General features: G+C 35.6%; 1 protein-coding gene across 1 annotated transcript; it reads left to right on the forward strand.

Moving 5' to 3' along the window:
* Nucleotides 1-9,185: 9,185 nt before the first annotated feature.
* LOC148846230 (transcription factor MYB63-like) lies at nucleotides 9,186-10,987 on the forward strand. The gene is made up of 3 exons (XM_088955533.1): nucleotides 9,186-9,444; nucleotides 9,754-9,883; nucleotides 10,001-10,987. Exons 1-3 carry the CDS (start codon nucleotides 9,306-9,308, stop codon nucleotides 10,740-10,742), a joined length of 1,011 nt encoding a protein of 336 aa, XP_088811659.1. The 5' UTR covers nucleotides 9,186-9,305; the 3' UTR covers nucleotides 10,743-10,987.
* Nucleotides 10,988-22,131: the final 11,144 nt, after the last annotated feature.

The raw sequence follows: 22,131 nt of genomic DNA on the forward strand, positions 1-22,131 counted from the left end.
AGATGATAATATCCATCGCTAACACCATCTATACCAACAGATTTTAACCGTTAGTAAACATGGTTGTTGGTATATAAGTAGTTTTAGTGATGGACTTATACTTTGTTGGTATTTCTCAAGACATATAATAACAGATGCAAATATCCGTTGGTAAAAACCATCAACACCAACGGATTATGTAATTTTTTTTTTGTAGTGTTTTATCTTGCATCAAATTTGGAAAGCCCATAATGCTCATGTCTTTTTTTAGGTGCGAATGTTCCGATTGGGCAAAGAGTCAAGCTTTCCATGAGGGTATCAATTTGGCCATATTTTTATCATGCATGCTCTGAAGTTATTATTATTGAAGGTGTGATGCTTAGTTGATTACTAACCTCCTATTGATGGACACTTGTGAACCACTATGTTTTAGTAGAACTAGTATCGCTGATTGTAGGATTGCTCTCTCTCACCTGAATCCTAACTCGATGAATCATGTTCACAGATCAGCAAATAATGCAGCTCATATTGATGCCAAATATGGCTTATTGTTGTAAAGATCGATCTTTTACTTGGTCGTGAGTACCTACTCTCTTGAAGAATACACACTTATATTTGACATTTCATCGAACTAACTTAATGAAATGCCTTGGGTCTTTCATGTTGGAAATCAAGCAGCCATTGGGTAGTTGAGTTAGTTGCCATCCTTGAGAAAAAAAACTTCAACATGCTAAGCATTGATTGGCCAAGTACAACATTTTTGACGAGATGAGATGAACTGTATAAAACCGCTCTAGCCATCGTCATTATATCATCACAAGTGAATCACTTCTGGTTTGCTACCAACTCCCACTAAAGCCAAAAGTCATTGACGCAAAATGTCAAATAGTCTATTTGCGACTTCTGTCATATTTTAGTTGTGTAACATCAAGCAAGCAACATGCAAGGTACAAAATGTCAAATAGTTTACACATGATAACACTCAACCAAAAGAAAATTCAAATCGAGACTCTCCTGGATGAAACTCTGTACAGACAGACCTTCATCTTGAATGGTCCTCAGAAGTCTCTCATGGCGAGTGAAACTCTTACTAACCCAGAGAAAGATGTCAAATGGTTAGGTATTCTGTAGTAAGAGCAACTAAATGTTAGTTACACTAACTTGATGACTTCAATTTATTTTATTAGTTAATGTTTCCCAGAGGGGCTTTCAAAATGGAAGACATTTTGTAGTACTGGTGGAAGTGCATGGGACAGGTCTTGCCACAACCACAAGTAATGTTTCATGTGTCTTTGCCTTTTCTTCTTTGTTTTTCATTGATAGGTATGATAATATTTTAAGAGAAAGGTATGATTTTGGACGGGTGAACTAGTGAACTAAATATGCGAATTTGGGCTGGGTGGTACTTGTCGTTAGAATGACGCAACATGAACGCCTTCAAAATTTACCAAAAGAAATTTCCACAAAATTAGCTCCACTTTGCAACCAATAACAATATAATTACAATGTTTCGAAAACCGGACCGAAATTGGAACCGCTTGGTTCCCAGGTCAAACAGTCAAACGGTCGGGTGGAGCTAGGATTTCGAAAACTACATTTTATTTATCTTCATCTAAATCTTATTTTAATTTAGAGGGGATTATATGATTTGTGTCATATCATTCCATTTTATTTAGTATTAAATCCATTGTTAAATTATGAACCCTTAAATCGTTTATTTATACTTTTAGTGAAAAAAATCATTATATGTATTCATTCCAAAAAAATAAAATTTAATTTACACATTGAGTTAAGCATGGATGTGTATACCCTTCTTTTTCTTCTTACTTAATTTTCCTTTTTTTTTCTCCCACATATCCAACCCTTTAGATCCATTGTTCTTTACTGGATCATTTTAAAACATTTTCTACTCAACCCGTGCAAAGGGCTCTCCTTCTAGTATCTGCTTTGAATCAAAGCCTTCAGACATATGGGTTCGGTTATGACCCCCAAAAGATATCATATCTAAAAATCTTGTAACCAATCAACCTTTATTAAATTATTACTATACATATTAACTTTGTGGTATTCATCAAATTCATGGGATACTTTAATTAGTCAAAGCCCTTTCAATATGACTGGATCTGTTCCTCACACCAGGCGCTTTACATGTATATCCTATCATGCATTGGGAATATCTCCTATATTTATTTAATATTATTCGTAGGAGATAATTTCAATACACAGTGGATATTTATGTGAGGCGCCCATTTGTGAGAAACAGATCCCGTCACTCTTTCAATACGATATCTTTCAAGTATTATATATTTCTATACACACATGACACACAATGTAAACTTTGCTTCCACTACATAGGGTTAGTTTGATTACGTAAATCCGGTAAATCTTGTGCCATCCATATAAAAACACAGACCACAGACAAGAGAATTTCACTTTTTGAGCACGACTGATTAAGCCTCTATTTCAGTGAAATACAAGGCAGTGCTAAATAAGCATTATTTTAAATTATGTATCGTCATCTTCGTCTAAGCTTTGTTCCAACTGTATGGGATCGGGTACATGTCATTCATTGCAACAAAGACCTCAGAAAAGAGGGAGCATGTGGCTAAGCCACTCTCTCAAAAAAAATAAAAAAAACAATGCCATAAATAAATTATTTTAAATTATTTTCTGTTGATAAAAAATACATGTAGACTATTTGATTCACATTAGATACTAAATCTCCTTGTAAGTGTCAAATTATTTTTAAAATTCAAACAACATCTAAGTTTGTGATGCAGGAAACGTTATTGAACAATTTCTGGAAATCCATAGCAGGAAACAAAATTGGAGAGAAGAATCCCAAAGTGATATTATTTCAAATGGCTGGCCTTAAATAGTCAAATAAATCTATATATCTTTGGTAAGCTCAGTTCTCAAAATCTACTTCCTAATTTATCAAAATTTGAATCCTTCCCAATGCATGTGGTAGTGTGTTGTGGATAGATGGACTGGGTAGAGTCCTTGTGGACAGGAGTTAGGGAGTCGAGTTATCGATAAATAATACCATTGTGCATTGATTTGATATAGTGAATTAAATATAATTGTCTTTGAGTTTCTCTTTTCCTTGTGAATTCAAGGATTCTTCCTCTCTTTTCTGTGGATCGAAGAAGGTTTTATTTGAAGAAGATGATGTGCGTTAATTTTCAAATTGAAATGAAATTGGAAATTATGAAATAAATAAAGGAAAAATATCTTTTCTTTACATGCTAATGATATCTAACTACATTTTAGAGGCTGACAATTAGAAGGATAGTTACCTTCTCCAACCACTTCCTACCAAGAAAAAGAAAAAATATATACATAGACCAAAGAAATAAAGGGGGCATTCTTTTTTCCGATTCTGAGAGGAGGGAAAGTTGTTCAATGGGATTTTGGTTCCCATTGACCAAGAATTCAATGTTTTTTTTTTTCAAATTTATGTGAGGATTAGGGAAAGTTTATTCCTTTGTAGGTAAATTATTTTTTCACATAGGAGGAAAATTGCCAATACTTGAATGGGACACAAATGCTCTTTTTAATAATGGATTTTTATGACTAAAATAGCCATTGTCTTATTTACATGACAAATAAAAGAACATGGGTAAATACACTTATCCGAATAAGTGTTTCCCAAAAAAAATTACCTATATAACTGCATTTACCCAAATAAATAACTTACCAAAAAATAAAAATTATACAACAATAATGACTCGCAACACACCAATGGGAGTCTAGGACATCTTTTTTTTCTTCTTATTATTTAAGATAGAAGATTACACTACCACGACAATACGTTAAGTCTAGAATTCCAATTTCTATTGTAGGTTTATTATTTTATTGTTCGGTTTGACACGTAATTGACTAACTATATGCATGCCATTTATGCGTGAAATTGTAGGTCAAAATCTTTGTTAATAAGTTATCATTTATTTGATATCTAAAGTTGAAAATTGAGATTTTGGCAGTTTGATGGTCAATAGAGATTCCTCTCGCATTGGGTAAATGCCCGATACAAGGTGAAGTAGAAACCAGGCATGGAGTAGGAATCTAGTAGGGCCATCTATATAATTGACGCTCTTAAATGTCAATACATCAAAGGTTTGATTTAGTGGTGTCTTCTAGCTAAGAAGCCTCTTGCAATTAGCCTACTTTATTTCTTAATTAGCGGGACTCGTGCAATACAAGAAATTTGTGTTTTACTAAAACATCATTTATAATTTGCAATGGATTTAATCAATTTTTATTAGATGACAGTGGAAAATGATAGTGTCAACCGTAATGTTCATTTAAATAAATTTAATCAAAAGAAAATAAAGATATTATTTTTGTCCTTAATAAAAAATGGCAACCACTCTATTAACTATATTTGATCAATTTTGTTTTCCATACAAAAAAGTGCTAGGGATATTTTTGGAATAAAAATCATGGGCCTAACGACAAAACAAACACTCCTTAATCAAAGGTTGATTAAGTAAATAAGTTGTAAAATGTATGGTATATTTTAATAAAATGAAAACTATAAGGTAGGTTTAAGTAAATATGTAAAACTATAAGGTGCATTCTAGTAAATGGCCTTAATAGAAATATAAAACAATATACAATTGTTTTATATTTTCAACTTTTTAAATAATTAATAATTATTCATATTTTATATACTACTTTTAATAAATTTTTTTATAATACAAAAATAACAATAATTATTTTCAGTTATGTTTATTCATCAAACTAATGAAATCGACCAACCTGATCAACTCGACCTGAGTTGGTCGGTTTTCTAGTATTTTAGGGGGATGTTTGGAACAATGACCATTTTTCAAAAAAATGGTGCCACGTCAGATCCACATAGGAGTTTCAACAAACGCCCATGTATCTCATTGTTTGGTTCAACCGATTAATAAAAAAATCGGGCATGCCTCAAAAATCAAGACCAAACTGATGCATGAAACACCAAATTTGTCGTTTCATACATCGGTGAACCGTTTCCCCCAACGGTTGACTGATGTGTATCATATGTGGTGCTTACCTATCAACACATACATGAAAAACGGTGATGAAAATCATCTTACCAAACAGCATAGTGTTGTTCACTGCCTACGTGGTAGAAGCGTTTTTTTGTGAAAAACAGGTCTTGGAAGCATGGGTGTTTTTTCTTGAAAATCGGTCCTAAAAAGCGGCCATGCTGCCAAACAACATGTAGGTCGGCTTTGGTTCAAAAATTTTCCAATTCGACCAAGTTGGATCAATTTCGCTTTAGGCATTTATAAACTAACCAAAATTGAATGACTTAACCATGGATATATATTAATATTTATATTTTAAATATAATTTTTAATATGAAAAGTAGGAAATTTCCCATATTTCTTAGTCTAAAATGTTTTATATCATAAATCTAATTTTTAATTTTATTTTTAATAATTACACTATAATTTTTAAAATTAAATTTAATTTTTAAGTTTAGATCTTTCGAACTGACTGACCAAACCAAAAAATGACCCAAATTGATACAACTTGAGTGGGTTAGTTTTCACAAAAGGTCAGTCGGTTTCAGATGACCAACTCTCCAACCTGACCAGGTCAATTTGGTTAGCCAAATAGCCTACGGCCGAACCGAACTAACTCATGAACACTCATAATTTTAGCTAAATTAATAGTCTCATCTCTAATAAATAACAATAGTTTAATTTCCAATAATTATTGAAAATTTATAGCAAAGATACACAATTATTGAAAATATATTGATAATGAAAAAAAAACAATAAGTACTAAAAATATATTAACTTAGTCAATAAATAATATAATCTCAAATAATAGTTTAATCTCTAACAAAATATTAATCAATAAGTTATAACAAAAATATGATAAATACAATAATTACAATAAATTAAATTTAAAAATTTCACTAATAGTAGTTTAATCACCAATAATTATTGAAAATTTTCTATTAAATAACAAAACAAAATAAATTTACACATAATCATTGAAAATACATTTATCACAAAAAAAATAAATAATTACTGAAATAAAATAATTATTTAAGTATATAGAATTATATAACAAATATAGATTAAGAGTTTAAAATTATTATTGATAAATATTATATTTTTTGAAATTTATTTTCTCAAATTATTACTTGATATAAGTGAAATTAGTTATTTACAATATTATGTAAAAATATTAAATTATTATTAATTTCAACATTATGTTATGATTATTTTTCTATTTTTCAGAATTTTTTTAAATTTATTACATAATTTCTTTATTTTAACTATTTAAAATCTAGTTATTTTAAATCTTTTGTTAATTTAAAATACCAAGTTATTTAAATACTTAAATAATATGTAAAATATATTTAAATTTTAAAATATTAGTTATTTATTGAATTTAATTATCCATAAAATCATAATTTATATTATTATTACATAATTTCATTATTAATTATGTAATATATTAAATTATTATTAATTTCAATATCATGTTATAATTATTTTTCTGCTTTAAATAAATTTTATAAATTTATTAGATAATTTCGTTATTTTAACTATTTAATATTTAGTTATTTAAATATTTAAATAATCTATAAATATTTAAAATTTTTTGTTATTTTAATTTTATTTATTTAGAGCTATTACATATTATTAAATGTTTGAAAAACATTTAAATTGATGATCCGAAAAAACATAATTTAAATTGTTAGTACATAACTTCGTGATATATTTTTTAAGAATATAAAATTATTTATTAGATAATTTCGTTATTTTAACTATTTAAAATATAGTTATTTAAATATTTAAATAATATATAAAATATTTAAATTATTTTGTTATTTGAATTTTATTTATTTAAAACTATTACATATTATTAAATATTTGAAAAGCATTGAAATTGATAATCTGGAAAAACATAATTTAAATTGTTTTTACATAATTTTGTGATAAATTTTGTAACAATATAAAATTATTTTTTGTGTTTCTAATAACTATTTTAAAGTTATTATATAATTTTGTTAGAGTATTTAAATAATTCTTCAATTTTTTAATCCAAACTTTCTTTAGATAGATATAGATAAAAAGTTGAGGAGAGGACAAATAGGAATTAGAGATAATTTAGGAGAGAAACTCTCTACTAAATTAGAGATAATTGGAGAGCTAAATAGAAATTAGAGATAATTTAGATGATAAATAGGAATTAGAGATAATTTTGGAGAAAGTGGGAGAGGTAGTTTAGGATAAAGCTTAGGAGAAGAGATTATTTAGGTTATTGGGAAAGTGCATCTCATTGGTTGTTTCAAAAATGACATAGAATAAAAAAACAAAAAATTCCAAAAAATAAGAAAATTTCTTGACCGCTTTGTTTTAATATATATAGATAGATAGATAGATACATAGATAGATTGGTTGTGACACAAATAGGACTTCTCTCGTATGATAGCCCCAATACGAAGAATTGATTAATGGGTGGCAAGGACTTCTCTCAACACATCAAAAGTTTGATCCAATCCGATCTTATCCAATATGAGTCAATTATAGATGCATCAGGTCTGGTCTAATTCGGTGAAGATTTTGGTCCATTTTGAATGAGTACAATTTAATGTCTAGACCATCCAATTTGTTTAAATTGGTTTTAATTTAGATTGGTTTCAACCTAAACTTGATCCATTGATACCTATATTTTTATCTTTTATTGGACCAGATATTGATTCAATATATCCAACCCAATCCAATATAAATCATTATGGATGGACCATGTCTAATCCAATTCAATTAATACTTTGGACCATTAAGTCTGGACAGATCCAATCTAATATATCTTATTTGTTTATACAATCCATCCAAATTGATTTTGATTTGAATGGGTTGAACCTAAAATTGGTGCATTGATAGAAACTAGATTCACGGAATGTTTGATTCCATAGGCGTTTATTCAATAAACACTGCCATATAGGCGCCACTTCATCAGTTTCCCTCTCATGCTCTTACTTAAGCATCGAGAATAGTAAAAGTGGACTTTGATTCTATACACGCCTACCATTTAAGAAAATTATTTTTTAAAGCTTCCTCAAACGATTAGGTATTTTTTCACAGTTACGCTGATGTAGTGCCTAATGCTAATGTTACGATGCAAAGTTGTTGGAACGGTGTTTGCACATCCTTAATAAAACTTTTCTTTTCCTTATAAACAAATAAAATAATGAAACTTGAGTTTATGTGAAACCTTCTTCATGCAACGTGTTGGCACATCCAATAAAACGAAACTTGTTTTATCTTGGCTCTTCCAGTATTATGTCCGGATCAAATGGGCAAAGCGTATTCAATGAACACCTGACAAGTGACAACTGTCAAAAGTTATTTTAAATCTTTAATTTTATGAAAGGTGTCAAAAAATTTTTGCAAGTATGAAGTATTCATTGAATGTGGTTACAATGCCGTCGCTACCTGATCCGGACTGTGTTTTTCGGGTTTCATAGATTTTCCGTTTAGCGAGAAGACGAATAAATTAGAAGCCCCAAATACCATGGTAATTAAGCCGAGATTGGATCAAAGCCGTTGGTTAGTAAGGGTGTAAATGATTCGGATCCAATCCGAGTTCGGTCGAATTCGAATCACCCTTATTCGAATTTTCAGATTGATAAAAATAGAGTTTTACCATAAATCGAATCAGATTTGGACCACCTTCTATCTGATTCGAGAAGATCCGAAATATATATATACGCCTTGCTTATTTATTTATAAATATATTTTTTATAATAAATATATATATATGATGAAAATAATTAATTTTTTTAATATTTTTTTGTTTTATTTAATTTAATTAAATATATTTTATTTTCTTTTAATAATTTATTAATTTAAAAAAAAACAAATTAAATCGGATCAAATCCAAAAATCCAATTTACCAATAAGATTCGAATTCAAATCCTTGAAATCCCCTACTTTGTTAGTTACAGTACCAATATGGCTACCAAAACAATGTTATCTATTACTTCTAATTTAACCCATATTCCTACTGTTTTGGTGCAATTTTCAACTCGAAGAAATAAATAATATCCACTGATGGATGATGGGATATATGTCCTTTTCACTAATTTATTACAAGCTTTTGGTAAGGACGGGAGAATCCAAGAGCTTGGCATGACCCTTGTTGGTTAGTCTTTCTCTCTCTTTATATACATGTATATAGCACCAGACGAAGCTTAATTTGTGATTCAAAGGAGCCTCGGCGAGTGATCCTGTTTATAGTCCGTAGTCGATCGAAGGAGTAAGAAGTCTTCGACCCACCCTGCAGGAGATTGACGGAAGTGTCTGGAGATGGGTCGAGGGCGCACTCCATGTTGCGACAAGACAGGGTTGAAGAAGGGCCCATGGACTCCAGCGGAGGATATGAAGCTCATAGCCTTCATTCAGAGGCATGGACATGAGAATTGGCGTGCCCTCCCTAAACAAGCAGGTTTCTCTCTCTCTAAAGCCTGTTCTGTGAGTTCTTGTAGCTCCATTTATGGCATCATTTATTTGGGAGACCGATTAGATGATGAATTTGAAAATAGTGTTCCACTTTGTTAGGGAAAAGTACCTGAAAATTTATAACCACTTTGTAACTGCAGGATTTGAAAGCCCTTTCGTTAATTCCACTGAACCAAATAAAATTCCATCTCTTCAATATATAAGATTAGTACCTGTTAGGGTGATTATTTCAATGAATTATATATTGACCTCATATCAACTTAATGATCTAACATTCATGTCTTCTCTGTGTCAGGTTTGCTTCGATGTGGGAAGAGTTGCCGATTAAGATGGACCAATTACCTTCGACCTGATATCAAGCGAGGAAACTTCACCGTGGAAGAAGAGGAAACCATAATCAAGCTACATGAATTGTTAGGAAACAAGTAAGTTTCAGCCAGAAACTTGATAGAACTTAATTAGTCTACTTTTCTAAATGGGGTTCCTTGATTTCTCTCTATTATTATCCACTTATTCTGGATGGATGGTATAATACTCCACAGGTGGTCAAAAATTGCTTCTCATTTGCCAGGGCGAACTGATAATGAGATTAAGAACGTGTGGAATACCCATTTAAAGAAGCGATTAGTACCAAAGGCACCCAAAATTCTTGAGGAATTGGTGGAGAAACAGGGTCCCCCAGTTGAAGTATCACCAACTGAGTGGAAAAAGGACGTCTTGGACGCTTTATTAGATGATAAAATTGGCATTGAAATTGAGAACAGAATGGTGCAGGAAGTTGATCGTTCCAGAGATGAATGTCAAAAGTTATCACCTTCCACTTCATCGTCTTCCTGTGGTTCTTGTGTCTCAGATTCAAATCAAATTGACGCGTCAGGAAGAGAGGGGCAAGCATATCCACAATCCGAATCTGGGGGACGACTGTGCGAAACTCAAAGCACATTACAAGAAGTGAACAAGAATGAACAAACAGAAGAAAGGCTTGAAATCCCATTCGAGCCTAATTTAGACTTTTGGGAGGTGTTTGACGATTACCCATGTTTGTTGACATCCAGCGTTCCTATGTGTGGGGTTGAGTCTAACCAACACTCTGAAGGATGCAAAAAAGAGGTTGAAAGCATGAGGTGGGTGTCATACTTGGAAAACGAACTTGGACTACATGAAACAACTGAGGAAGTATTTCAGCCACAGGTCTCCAATTCCTCTTGTGAAGAGACGGAAGTTGATCCAGTTGCTACTTATTTTCAGATGTCACTATCTTCACCATTGAATTTTGGTCTTTAGACAAAGCCAGAAATTGTAGGATTCAAAGTGCCAATCAATCCACGCGTCTGTATACTAACAAGTAAAAAGTTAGTAGAATTTTAGTGGGTCATATTAGAACGTGTTAGTAATCATTCAAGTAGGTCTCTTTCATCATTTGTGATCAGGGAATCTGGTGTAAGTTGGTCTAAAAATCCAAACTATATAAGAATTGTCACACACAAATAGAGTTAAATTAAAGGGCTAAATCTATATTATATATAAAAGTGTGAATGTAATGTGTAACTTTTTTGGCCCTCTACTTTTTTATTAAAAAAAGGGTATAAAAATCATTTTATTACAACTTTAAGGTCAGCTTTTATAGCTACTAAAATACCAATAAAAGTGTATTTAGTTCATCTCTAATGATAAGGTTGAAAATGTAACTCCAATTATTATTTCCTACCTCATTTAATCCCCTCTCATTAAGGGCCTGTTCATTTCCTCTCAAGTATGACACTTGAAAGTGCAATAATTACATTAAGAGGCATATTGGTATTGATGAACTTTTTTTTCCTCTGAACTTTGAATGTAGAGAATGTTGTTCTAAATTTTGAAAATGATCAAATATCCATTTTGACCCTATATATGAGAGTTTTTGTTTGTCTTTTTGAGGTATCATTAAAAAATAAAAAGTTGTATGATGACACTTTAAGAGATAAAAGATAAGAGGAACCGAACAACTATTTTTCTCGTAAAATTAAAAGATTATTCTTAAGAGATAAGAGTTAAGAAGAAACGAACAAGCCCCAAGTCTTATACTTAAAATATTAACTCCCATTTTCTCTTATTAAATTAGATTTGTGTCAATATTTTTAACAATATAAATCTATGAAATTTAAAACTGAATCAAAAACAAAATCAAATTAAACCATCAGAATCAAATTGATCGACCTACGAAATCATAGTTAGGTAATAATTTTTTTTAAATAGAAATAAATATAGAAATTATAAAAACTTTAAAAAAATTAGACACATTTAAAATATTTTTATTAATCAAATTAAAAAAAAGTGTAATAAACAAGAATTATTTTTATTGGTAATGAAAATGAAATACATAATTTAAAACTGACAAAAAATGAAATTATTTTACTGTTTGGAAAAGATCAATAGTTCAAAATTTGGGTCAAACATATTAGCCTTTATTGTCATAAATGAATAATAAAAGTTAATAAAATATGAAAAATAAAAAGTAAAAACAAATACATAAATTTTGCAACAAAAAGCATTTAGGCACGTGTATAATATCGTATATTTATCATATTAAACAAAAAGTAGGTGTGGCATAATAGAATTATTTTTACACACAAAAATACAAAACAGATAAAAAAATTGAACACATCTATAGTTCTATATTTGCACTGCTATTAAATATATGAATAAGATTGTGGAACTTTCTTTTAACTAAAATACTCATTTTTGAATTTAGTCTCTATTTAATTATGAGGTTTAAATTATAAATTGAAATACTATTTTTCATCCATTCAATTCTCTCTATTTAAATCTTACATTTTTTTATAAATAAACAAAAAAGATACACCAAAAAGATTTAATATTAATTTTTACTTAATTTAATATCTTCTAATTAAGTCTTATACTTAAGGTATTAAATCCAATTTCCATTTATTAAATCCTATATTTTTAAGTTACTTTTGACTAATAAATGCTACTCATTAGATCTATGCCAATATTTTTAACTGTATAAATCCATATATTTTAAAGTTGACTTAAAAACAAAGCCATTCTTTATTCGAGTGGTGGTTAAGCAATTCAACCATCTGAATCAAATTGGTCAATCTACGAGGTCACAATTAGGTAATAAAATTTTAAAAATAAATATAAATATAAAAAATTAAAAATGTAGAAAAATTAGACACATTTATGTAATCAAATTAAAAAATAAATGTAATAAACAAAAATTAATTTTATCGATAATGAAAATGAAATACATAATTTAGAATTGGCCAAAAATGAAATAAAATCATTCAAACACATGCATAATATCATATATTTATCATATTAAACAAAAAGTAAGTGTAAAATATTGGAATTAGTTTTATATACAAAAATACAAAAAAAAAAACACTACAATAAAAATTGAACATATCTATAATTCTATGTTTATACTACTATTAAAATATGAAAAAGATTGTAGACTTTTCTTCTAACTAAAATACTTATTTTTTAATTTAGTCCTAATTTAATTGTGGGGTTTAAATTGTAAATTGAACTACTACTTTTCACCACATCCAATTCACTCTATTTAATTCTTACATTTTTTTTATAAATGAAAAAATAAAGATACACCAATAAAATAAAACATTACAAAATGAAGAATCTAGCCAAGCAGTAGGGGTGCAAATGGATCATATGATCCAATATATATATATATATATATACATACATACATACATATACATATATATTATTTTAAATATATTATTTATATTGTGTTTTTGTAAATTTGTTCTATTATTTATTCTTTTATAAAAAATGTTTATATAATGAAAATAGTTAAAAAATATGCTTGTTTTTTTTTGTTTTTCTTTATTTAAATTGTTAAATTTTAATTTTCTTTCAATATTTTATTTTTTAAATTAAATTGGAATGGATCATATCCAAATATCTAACTTCCTCATCGGATTCGTATTCAAATCCATGTTTATGAAATGCAATCGGATCTATTGTTAATAGTATTGGATCATATTCAGATATACATTGATTCAAATTCGATCTAATCCATTTGTATCCCTACCAAGCAGGTAGGTTTGTCAATGATACCTGAAACTTCACAACTCAATCCAATTATCACATATTTGGATAAGGTATTTATGTAATCAGATTCGAACTTTGCAATTTACATCTGATTAATAATAATAAATATAAAAACAAAAAAATAAAAGTTTATAGAAAATTTTGGATATATTATTACTATCATTATCATCATCTAGAATTTCCATGTGCAAAGCATGTGCATGCTTACTAGTATTTAAAGTATCCCTATGGTTTAACAAATGGATAGAAAAAAGTTTATTGTTTGAAAAAATATTTAAAGTACCTTTTAGTTTTTTGAAATGGAGATTGTGAACAAATATTGACTAAAAAAGGAAAATGTCTAATTTGTCCTCCATTATTTCTCAAATTTTTAAAATAAAACCCAATTAAAAAAAAATATGATTCTATGATGTTGATCACCCCTATTTTCATATGAAACATTGATGTGGGGACAACACTATTTCTGAAATGGAATTTCATTCAATGAATCTAGGGTTATGATCTTAGGCCATTTGATCTAAATAGGGATGCAAATGTTAGACAGTGTATGCCCTTAGCTCCAATCAGATTGATGTACATTATGACATTTATTGTAAATGAATAAAGTACATATTTGATTCATCTTATTGTGGTGTGTTTCTGTGTAATACCCTTAAACTGGACACATAATGATACTCGTGTTAGTTTAGAATGTTCACAGCCAGTGGGTCGATCTAGGGAGATCTATCCTGATAAGGCTGACACTGATGTGCTGCCAAGTTGGTTGGGGTGGCCTGTCTCAGCCACCAGGGTGAGACCCGAGGTACATGCAATGTAGGTTTAACTTGAAACCTTGAACCGGACCAGAATTCCAATGTTGCCTTGGGCCTTGGTGATAAGTGGGCAAAACTGGAATGTTACACTAAACCCCTAGACTCGATTATGATACTACACTAGGTGTCGGATTGGGCTATCTTTGATGTGCCAATCAGTGAGATCCTTAGAGGGGGTCAAAACCTGGGTATGTTGGGATAGTCTGAGAATTCATCTAAGTGGTTGATCATAGTGACAAGATCAACCCCTTTGTCGGGCAAAGGTAATGATCGGGGATGCACTCTCTCTGATGGAAACCAAAACTGTCGGCAGTTGATTTCAATCGTTGAAATTTGTTTTTGCAAAATATATTTATATAGAGATATACATATATATATTATGGTTTCTAAACGTTTGCAAAAAGGTTTTAATTCCCGGGATCCATATGAGTAGAGAGTGCAAAACTGTTCCTTGTAGCCGAGGGAGAGGTCCTCTCTTGTCGGGCAGTGTTTGATCATTATAGGTTGAGAGGTTAAGTGTAAGGCCATTGAAGGTTACACCTGATGGGCTAATCTTGCATTTGCTTATAGTCCCTGGGTTTTTATAAGGTGGCTTGGCCCAGGGACCACTTAGTGTAAGTGTTGGGCCCATTAGGAGTCCATGTGATGGGCTTCTAGGGGTTCACTGTCTTTAAAGTGAATTCAGCCAGGCCTTGTAACAAAGGCTGGGCTGAACCCATGTGGCTGATGTGTAAATCAATGTTTGGGCCCCATGCTTATACAAAGAAGCCAAACTGGGCAACAGTTTGGAAGCATTCTGAGTACTTAGACTTATTGGGCCTAAAGCCCATTTCGAACTGGCCTAATTTGATTAGTTAAATAAGGGGGCGAATCTAGGATTAAATCAACAGATAGGATAGGGTCCTATCACTATCCACTCAAAGAGTCTAAATCTGAATACAAATTTGGATCTAGAAACCTCCTAATGTAATTAGGAGAGGGGCTGATCTAATCTACAGATAAGATAAGGTCTTATCCTTATCTCTTAAAGAGAACTCCTTATCCAAATACAAATTTGGATTAGGAAACTCCTAATGAGATTAGGAGCTCTCTTTAAGGCTACAAAAGGAGGAGGGGGCGAACCATTCAGCCCATCACTAGCATCCAGAGATCAGATCTCAGATCACCAAGAGAGAAGACAACTACGCCATCTTCTACTCTTGCGTTCTCCTCCAGTTGCCGCCACACTGCCAATTCAATCTCCATTGTAGGAGCAATCAAGAAGAGTCTTGATAATAGTCTTTGGAGAAAGGCTGATTAGAAGTCGTGCTCACTGCCTTCATTGAATTCTTGTTGAAGAATTTGGTTCGTTGGATGGACCCTACTGATTATGCTCCAACATTCGCTGTGTGATCTTCAGTGGTAGCAGTCTTTGGAGTTTTTCTTTGGGCCTGAACACCTTCGTTGGGAGATACTGCATCTTCGTATCAGGTATATCCCTCTCCTTCTGAATTTGTTCAGATTTAGTTCAGTTCTTGGTTCAAGATTGATCATTGAAAAGCAGTTTTCTAAAACAGGGAATGTGATTCCCACATGGGAGAGAGAGAAATTTTTGAAAATTTGCCCTACCTTCTTGCAAGGTTCGGCCATCCATATGATGGATCTCTCATCCTTTCAAAAAATGAGGCAGGTTTGGGGAGGTTTTTGTAAATTATAAACCTTACTTGTTTTCTTAAATCTCCCAACCTATACCTACACCAAAACACGTAACTGGTTGGATTTTAAGAATCCAAACCCTAACCGTATATAAAAATCCAAAATCCTCCCCGACCCTACCCTCCTCACATTGAAGGGTAGGGTAGGTTGGGTTTAGTGTCAACATCTAATTTCTTATTATTTTTTGCCATATATTAGTAATAAATAAGTAAAATAACACAAATAAACAACAAACTTTCAAATTATTTGATTAAAACATTTAAAAAATATATGAACTATCAATTATCTTTTCTATGATTTCTATCAATATGTGGTTTGGGGAGGTTTGGATTTTGATGGAGGATGATTTGACCCAACCTGTTGAGATGACGACGTGTGGACCTGACTCAACACGAGCAACAGCTCAGCATCCTGCCTTGACCACGACTAAGTAATGAGCATGTAGAACAACTCACCACGACATAGCTCTCTATAGGGGGAGCTCGCTGCAACACGAGCTCCAGGTCCCCCAAGCTATTGAGAAGGGAATACTCCAAGACTATTTCAGCTCGCAAGCTAGGGAAACTAGCTCGCTCCAACACCTGGGCAGAAGAACTGCCCCAAAGGCCAACCTTAATGAGGATCACTCCTGAGCTTGCTACAAAGTAGCTCGTGGCTGGATAGCTTGCTACGAAGTAACTTGCGACTAGACCGTACCAATCAGACTGTGCCACATCTCTCGACTGGCAGCGCAGTCCTTGCCCTTTTAGCAGTCTGCACCCACGTCTCTCGACAGACAAAGGCATGCCTGCCTCTTTGGGATGTGTCATCCATCCAAGCGAATAGTACACTGTAACGATCACCTACGCAGACCTGGCAGGTAATAGCTAAGACAAGAGCCCAGTGGTGGTTACGCCTGATTTGACAAGAATGCCCCTATAAAAGCCCTTTGGGCGTTGGGGAGAGGGGTTCTTCAGATACTTTTGACACTTACACACTCTTACACTCTCAACTTGAGTCCTTACTTGCTCGCGAGCTAACCTCTCAAGCACAGTGATAAAGCGCGACCTACACTCTTAGCTTTTTATACTCTTTCCTTCGTCCCCAACATTCTAACTTAAGCTTTGGAGTATTCCCGCCGGGCAAATCCCCGAAAATCATTCTTCATCTTCTCAGGTGCTGTCTATTGCTAGCAAGGAGCCAGTCAGCAGCCAGCTAGGAGTGCCCAGATCATGCCACATCATTTGGCGTTGTCTGTGAGAAACACTTCTAAAAGCCTTCCTCCAAGATTTTACAGCTCCTTCTTCCAAAACTTAGCATTCTTCATGGCTTCTTCCAGCAATGCTGGACATTGCAATAGCTAGAACGCTTTTGGGGAGCAACCCCAGCTTCCTATTGTCTGCATTGGATAGTTTATCGTCCCCCTCTCCGCGGACGGAGTTCCTAGTCTGAATGTGCCTCTTATAATGGCAACGGCCGTTGCTCCGCTCCCGACATCCTGGCCGTAGTCTATAGACAGGGTCCTTCGGTCCAGAGTCATCACTAGTAGTCTGAGCCTGTCGAGCTCGGTGACACTGAAGCGTCAAGAACCAACGCTGAGCTATCAAAGCAGCAGCGAAAACGCTGTCGAGCTCGCCGAGATTCTTCTAGAGCCTCTCCCGAGCTCAAAGGAAAAGAGGAGGTATGTTTAGGTGAAGTGAAAGCTACCCCCCTCCTCTTGGTTTCTTCCTCACTATCTCCAGAATTCCTTGCTGTCCCCATGCCAAGGGATTTCAAGCTCCCTCTTCTAGACAAGTATGATGGGTATTTCAATCTAAATGACCATGTGGACACCTTCCAGTCTCAGATGCACTTGGCATGAGCCAGCGAGTCCTACATGTGCGTGGCCTTTTCCACTACCTTCAAAGGAGTGGCCCGCACCTAGTACCGAAACCTCACGCCTGGCTCGATAAGAAGTTGGGCGCAGTTCGTGCAAGTTTTCACCTCCCACTTCGTCACTAGTAAGAGGTGCCCATGAACTCAGGAAAGCCTCCTCGGCATAGTGCAAAGGGAAGGGGAGTCCATCCGAAACTACATCAAGCGGTTGAACGACACTTGTTTGCAGATACCCGACCTGGATCCCGCAGTTCACCTCACAGCAGCCAAGTGAGGTATCACCCATAAGGAGTTCAAGTGGCACGTAGTTGGTCAACCAACCCAAAATTGTAACCAAGTTCCTTAAGCTCGCGGATCGGTTCATTGGGACAGAGGAGGAGATCAACCAGAAGGGCGAGCAGGCCCCAGGAAAAAGAAAGAGGGAGCTGGAGCCCTCGTCTCAAGGCGACAACAGGAAGAAGAAGGACATAGCTTGGGGGGTAAGGCCAATCCAGCCCTCCCGAGCTCCAACAGCAGAAAGGGACTACACGCCCCTTAGCACAAAGCGGGATGAGATTCTCATGGTGATCAAGGACGCTCTGTACATAATGTGGCCACCTCGGCTGAAGGCGGAACCTAGCACCGAAAATAAAAATTTGTATTGTAGCTTTCATAAAGATCACGGCCATAGTACCAAAAGTTGTAAAAACAACCTCCGCGATGAGATAGAAGAACTCATCCGTTGCGAATATTTATGAAATTTTGTAGAAAGTAATAATAATAATAATAAAGCAGGTCGACAAGGGGAGCAAGGTAGAGACGCCCCTGAGTCCAACAGGCAAGTGGAGCAACCGCAGAAGCAGCCCCCTGAGGAGAGACCAGTTTGGGGGATCATCCATGTTATAGTAGGAGGTTCAATCGTGGCAGGCTACACCTCAGTAGTAGCTCGCGCGTCAGCCTACGAGACCGGTAGGGAAGGGTAGAACCCTCCAAAATGGCTAAGGACAGAAGACCCCATCTTCTTCACAAAGGACGATGCACGCGAGGTCCACTACCCCCACGATGACGCGCTCGTCATAAAAGTGAAGTTCAATGACTTCGAAGTCGAGCGAGTCCTCATCGATTCAGGCAGCTCAGCAGACATCCTCTTCAAAGTGGCCTTCGACAAACTCCAGCTTCAGGAGAGTGACCTAAAGCCCGTGAACACTCCCCTGGTGGGCTTCAGTGGAGAGGAAGTCCGGCCCCTAGGGAGGGTGACAGTACCTGTGGAAGTCGGCACCTGGCCTAGCATTGTGAGGCTCAACCACGACTTCTTGGTGGTCGCAACCCCCTCCTCGTACAATGCCATAGTGGGTCGGCCGATTACCCATGCTTTATGGGCTGTGGTGTTCACCTACTACTTGGCCATGAAGTTCCCCACGGACTTTGACATCAAGGTAGTGCGAGGTGACCAGCTTGAGTCTCACAAATGCTATGTTGCTGCCCTCAAGGGAAAAGCCAAGGTGGCTAACAACCTCGAGTTGGAGCGACCTACGAAATAGAGTGAGGATAGCTGCACCCACAGAGGAGACTGTCTCTATCCCAGTATCAGTGGAGGACCCTGCCCGAACGCTTCAGATCGGTGCTTTCATCAAGGAGCCCCTATGATCTGAATTGATACGCTTTCTACTTAAAAATCTAGATGTTTTTGCTTGGTCTATGGCAGAAATGCCGGGCATATACCCCAACATCATAACTCATAAGCTTAATACTGATCCTGTAGTTAGGCCTGTTAGATAGAAGAAATGCAACCTAGCCCCAGAGCAGTGGAGGGCAGTTGACGAGGAGGTTAGGAAGCTCCTTGCAGCCGGTTTTATCACGGAAGTCCATTACCCGAGCTAGGTGGCCAACCCCATTCTGGTGAAAAAGGCTAACGGTAAATGGCGCATGTGCATCGACTACACTGACTGAACCAAGCTTGCCCAAAGGAATGCTTCCCACTCCCCAGGATTGACTGCCTAGTGGACGCAACCTCAGGGCATGAGTTGCTGAGCTTTCTAGACGCCTACTCGGGCTATAATCAAATCAGGATGGACCCCACCGATGAAGAGAAAACTGCCTTCATAACCGAGCTCGGCCTGTACTATTACAAGGTCATGCCCTTTGGATTAAAAAATGCCAGGGCAACCTTCCAAAGACTTGTAAATAAACTATTTAAGCCATTGATTGGCCAAAAGGTGGAATGTTATGTAGACGACATGGTCATCAAAACTCAGCTTTCTTGCAACCTAATACAAGACTTGAACTTAGTTTTTGAAATTCTGTGCAAATTCAATATGAAGTTGAACCCGAATAAGTGTGTCTTTGGAATCACCTCGGGAAAATTCCTAGGGTACATTGTGAACCGGCGCGACATTGAGGCCAACCCGGACAAAATAAAGGCCATCTTAGATATGAGATCACCTTGGAAAGTGAAGGAGGTTCAGAGGTTGAACGGCAGAATAGCCACTTTGAACTGCTTCATGTCCAAATCGGCAGATCACTACCTACCTTTCTTTAAGGCAATGAAAAGCAAAGGGTTCGAATGGTCCCAAGATTGTCAGCTCGCGTTTGACGAGCTCAAAAAGTACCTCGCTAGTATACTGGTATTAACCCGGCCCAAAGAGGGTGATGTTTTAGAGCTGTACCTCTCAGCCAGCGATGAAGTGATCAGCTTAGTACTAATAAAAGAAATAGATCGGGTCCAGCGACCTATCTACTATGTTAGTAAAGTGCTGCAAGGAGCAGAGACAAGATACTCGGAGATAGAAAAACTGGCCTATGCACTGGTTATCGCAGCCTAAAAGCTCCGCCCGTACTTCCAAGCTCACACTGTTATCATCCTCACCAAAAAACCTCTAATGCAAGTCTTGCTCAAGCCTGAGGTCTCTGGTTGACTGACGAAGTGGTCCGTTGAGCTCAGCGAGTACGATCTCCAATATAAGCCGCGGACTTCTATTAAGGCCAAAGCCTTAGCAAATTTCGTTGGGAGTGCACTTTCAACTCCAAAGTCCCCAAGCCGGTTGAGCATGAGGTACCCAGTTTGGGCGAGTCCGAAGCTCCTAGGCCGGTTTAGTCCGAGCACCGTGAGGTAGCAGCCAGTGTAGCATCTCTCCTAGTTAAGCCAAGCTTGAACTAAGATGAGGAGCCCTGGATCCTTTATGTAGATGGCTCCTCGAACCAACAAGGCATCGGAGTCGGAATAGTCCTGCACGGCCCAAGTGGCACAAATTTGAAGTACGCATTGCACTTCAAGTTCGCGGCATCCAACAATGAAATGGAGTATGAAGTGTTGATAGCCAGGCTAGCTCTAGCCAAAGAAATGAAAGCCAAGCACATTATCATCTGCAGCGACTCCTAGCTCGTGGTCAATCAGGTCACAGGAGAATACGAAGCTCGTAAACTGATTATGATTGCCTACTTAGCCAAAGTATAGGAGGTCCTGCTCAACTTTCAGTCATACTTCATTAGGCAAATCCCAAGGTTGGAGAACGCTGAGGCCGATGCCCTGTCCCGGTTAGCCAGCACCAGTGATAACACCATGAGGACCGTGTACATAGAAGACTTGCCTCGGCCTAGCATTTTCAGGGGGGCAGAGGAGGTCGCTCCCGTCATTCAAGCAAAGCTAAGCTGGATCGACCTGCTTGTGAGCTTCCTGCTACACAGGACCCTACCTGCGGACCGCAACGCCGCCAGAAGGGTAGAGCGTTAGGCGTCCAAATATGTCATAATAGACGAATGGCTGTACCGAAGATCCTACACGTTCCCCTACCTGCGCTGCACTCATGAGGGTCTGTGCGGCAGACACTTGGGGGGTGGGGGGTAGGGCCTTCACCCAAAAAGCACTATGACAGGGATACTACTGGCCAACAATGAAAATAGATGCCATTGAGCTCATCAGAAAGTGTGACAAGTGTCAGAGACATGCCAACATCCACCATCAGCCCACTGCCGATCTCAAGTATCTCATTAGCCTGTGGCCTTTCGTGCAATGGGGCATCGATATACTTGGACCGTTCCCACCAACAATAGGCCAGAGGAAGTTCCTAGTGGTCGTAGTGGATTATTTCACCAAGTGGGTAGAAGCCGAACCCTTTGTAATAATCACAGCTCGAAACGTTTAGAACTTCTTTTGGAAGAACATAGTGACCTCGGGTATTGATTTCTGATAATGGTAAGCAGTTTGAGGACATCAAATTCCAAAACTAGTGCCAAGACATGGGAATCCGATAGAACTT

Source organism: Nelumbo lutea, chromosome 7 (genome assembly GCF_056320005.1).
Source record: "Nelumbo lutea isolate HS-2025 chromosome 7, American lotus-T2T, whole genome shotgun sequence".
Taxonomy (NCBI): Eukaryota; Viridiplantae; Streptophyta; class Magnoliopsida; order Proteales; family Nelumbonaceae; genus Nelumbo; species Nelumbo lutea.

Bases quoted from the DNA above. Each gene is read 5' to 3' on its own strand.
- LOC148846230 (XM_088955533.1), top strand. From the start codon at position 9,306: ATGGGTCGAGGGCGCACTCCATGTTGCGACAAGACAGGGTTGAAGAAG. The intron at 9,445-9,753 runs GTTTCTCTCTCT...TCTCTGTGTCAG, and splicing joins TGCCCTCCCTAAACAAGCAG to GTTTGCTTCGATGTGGGAAG. The intron at 9,884-10,000 runs GTAAGTTTCAGC...AATACTCCACAG, and splicing joins CATGAATTGTTAGGAAACAA to GTGGTCAAAAATTGCTTCTC.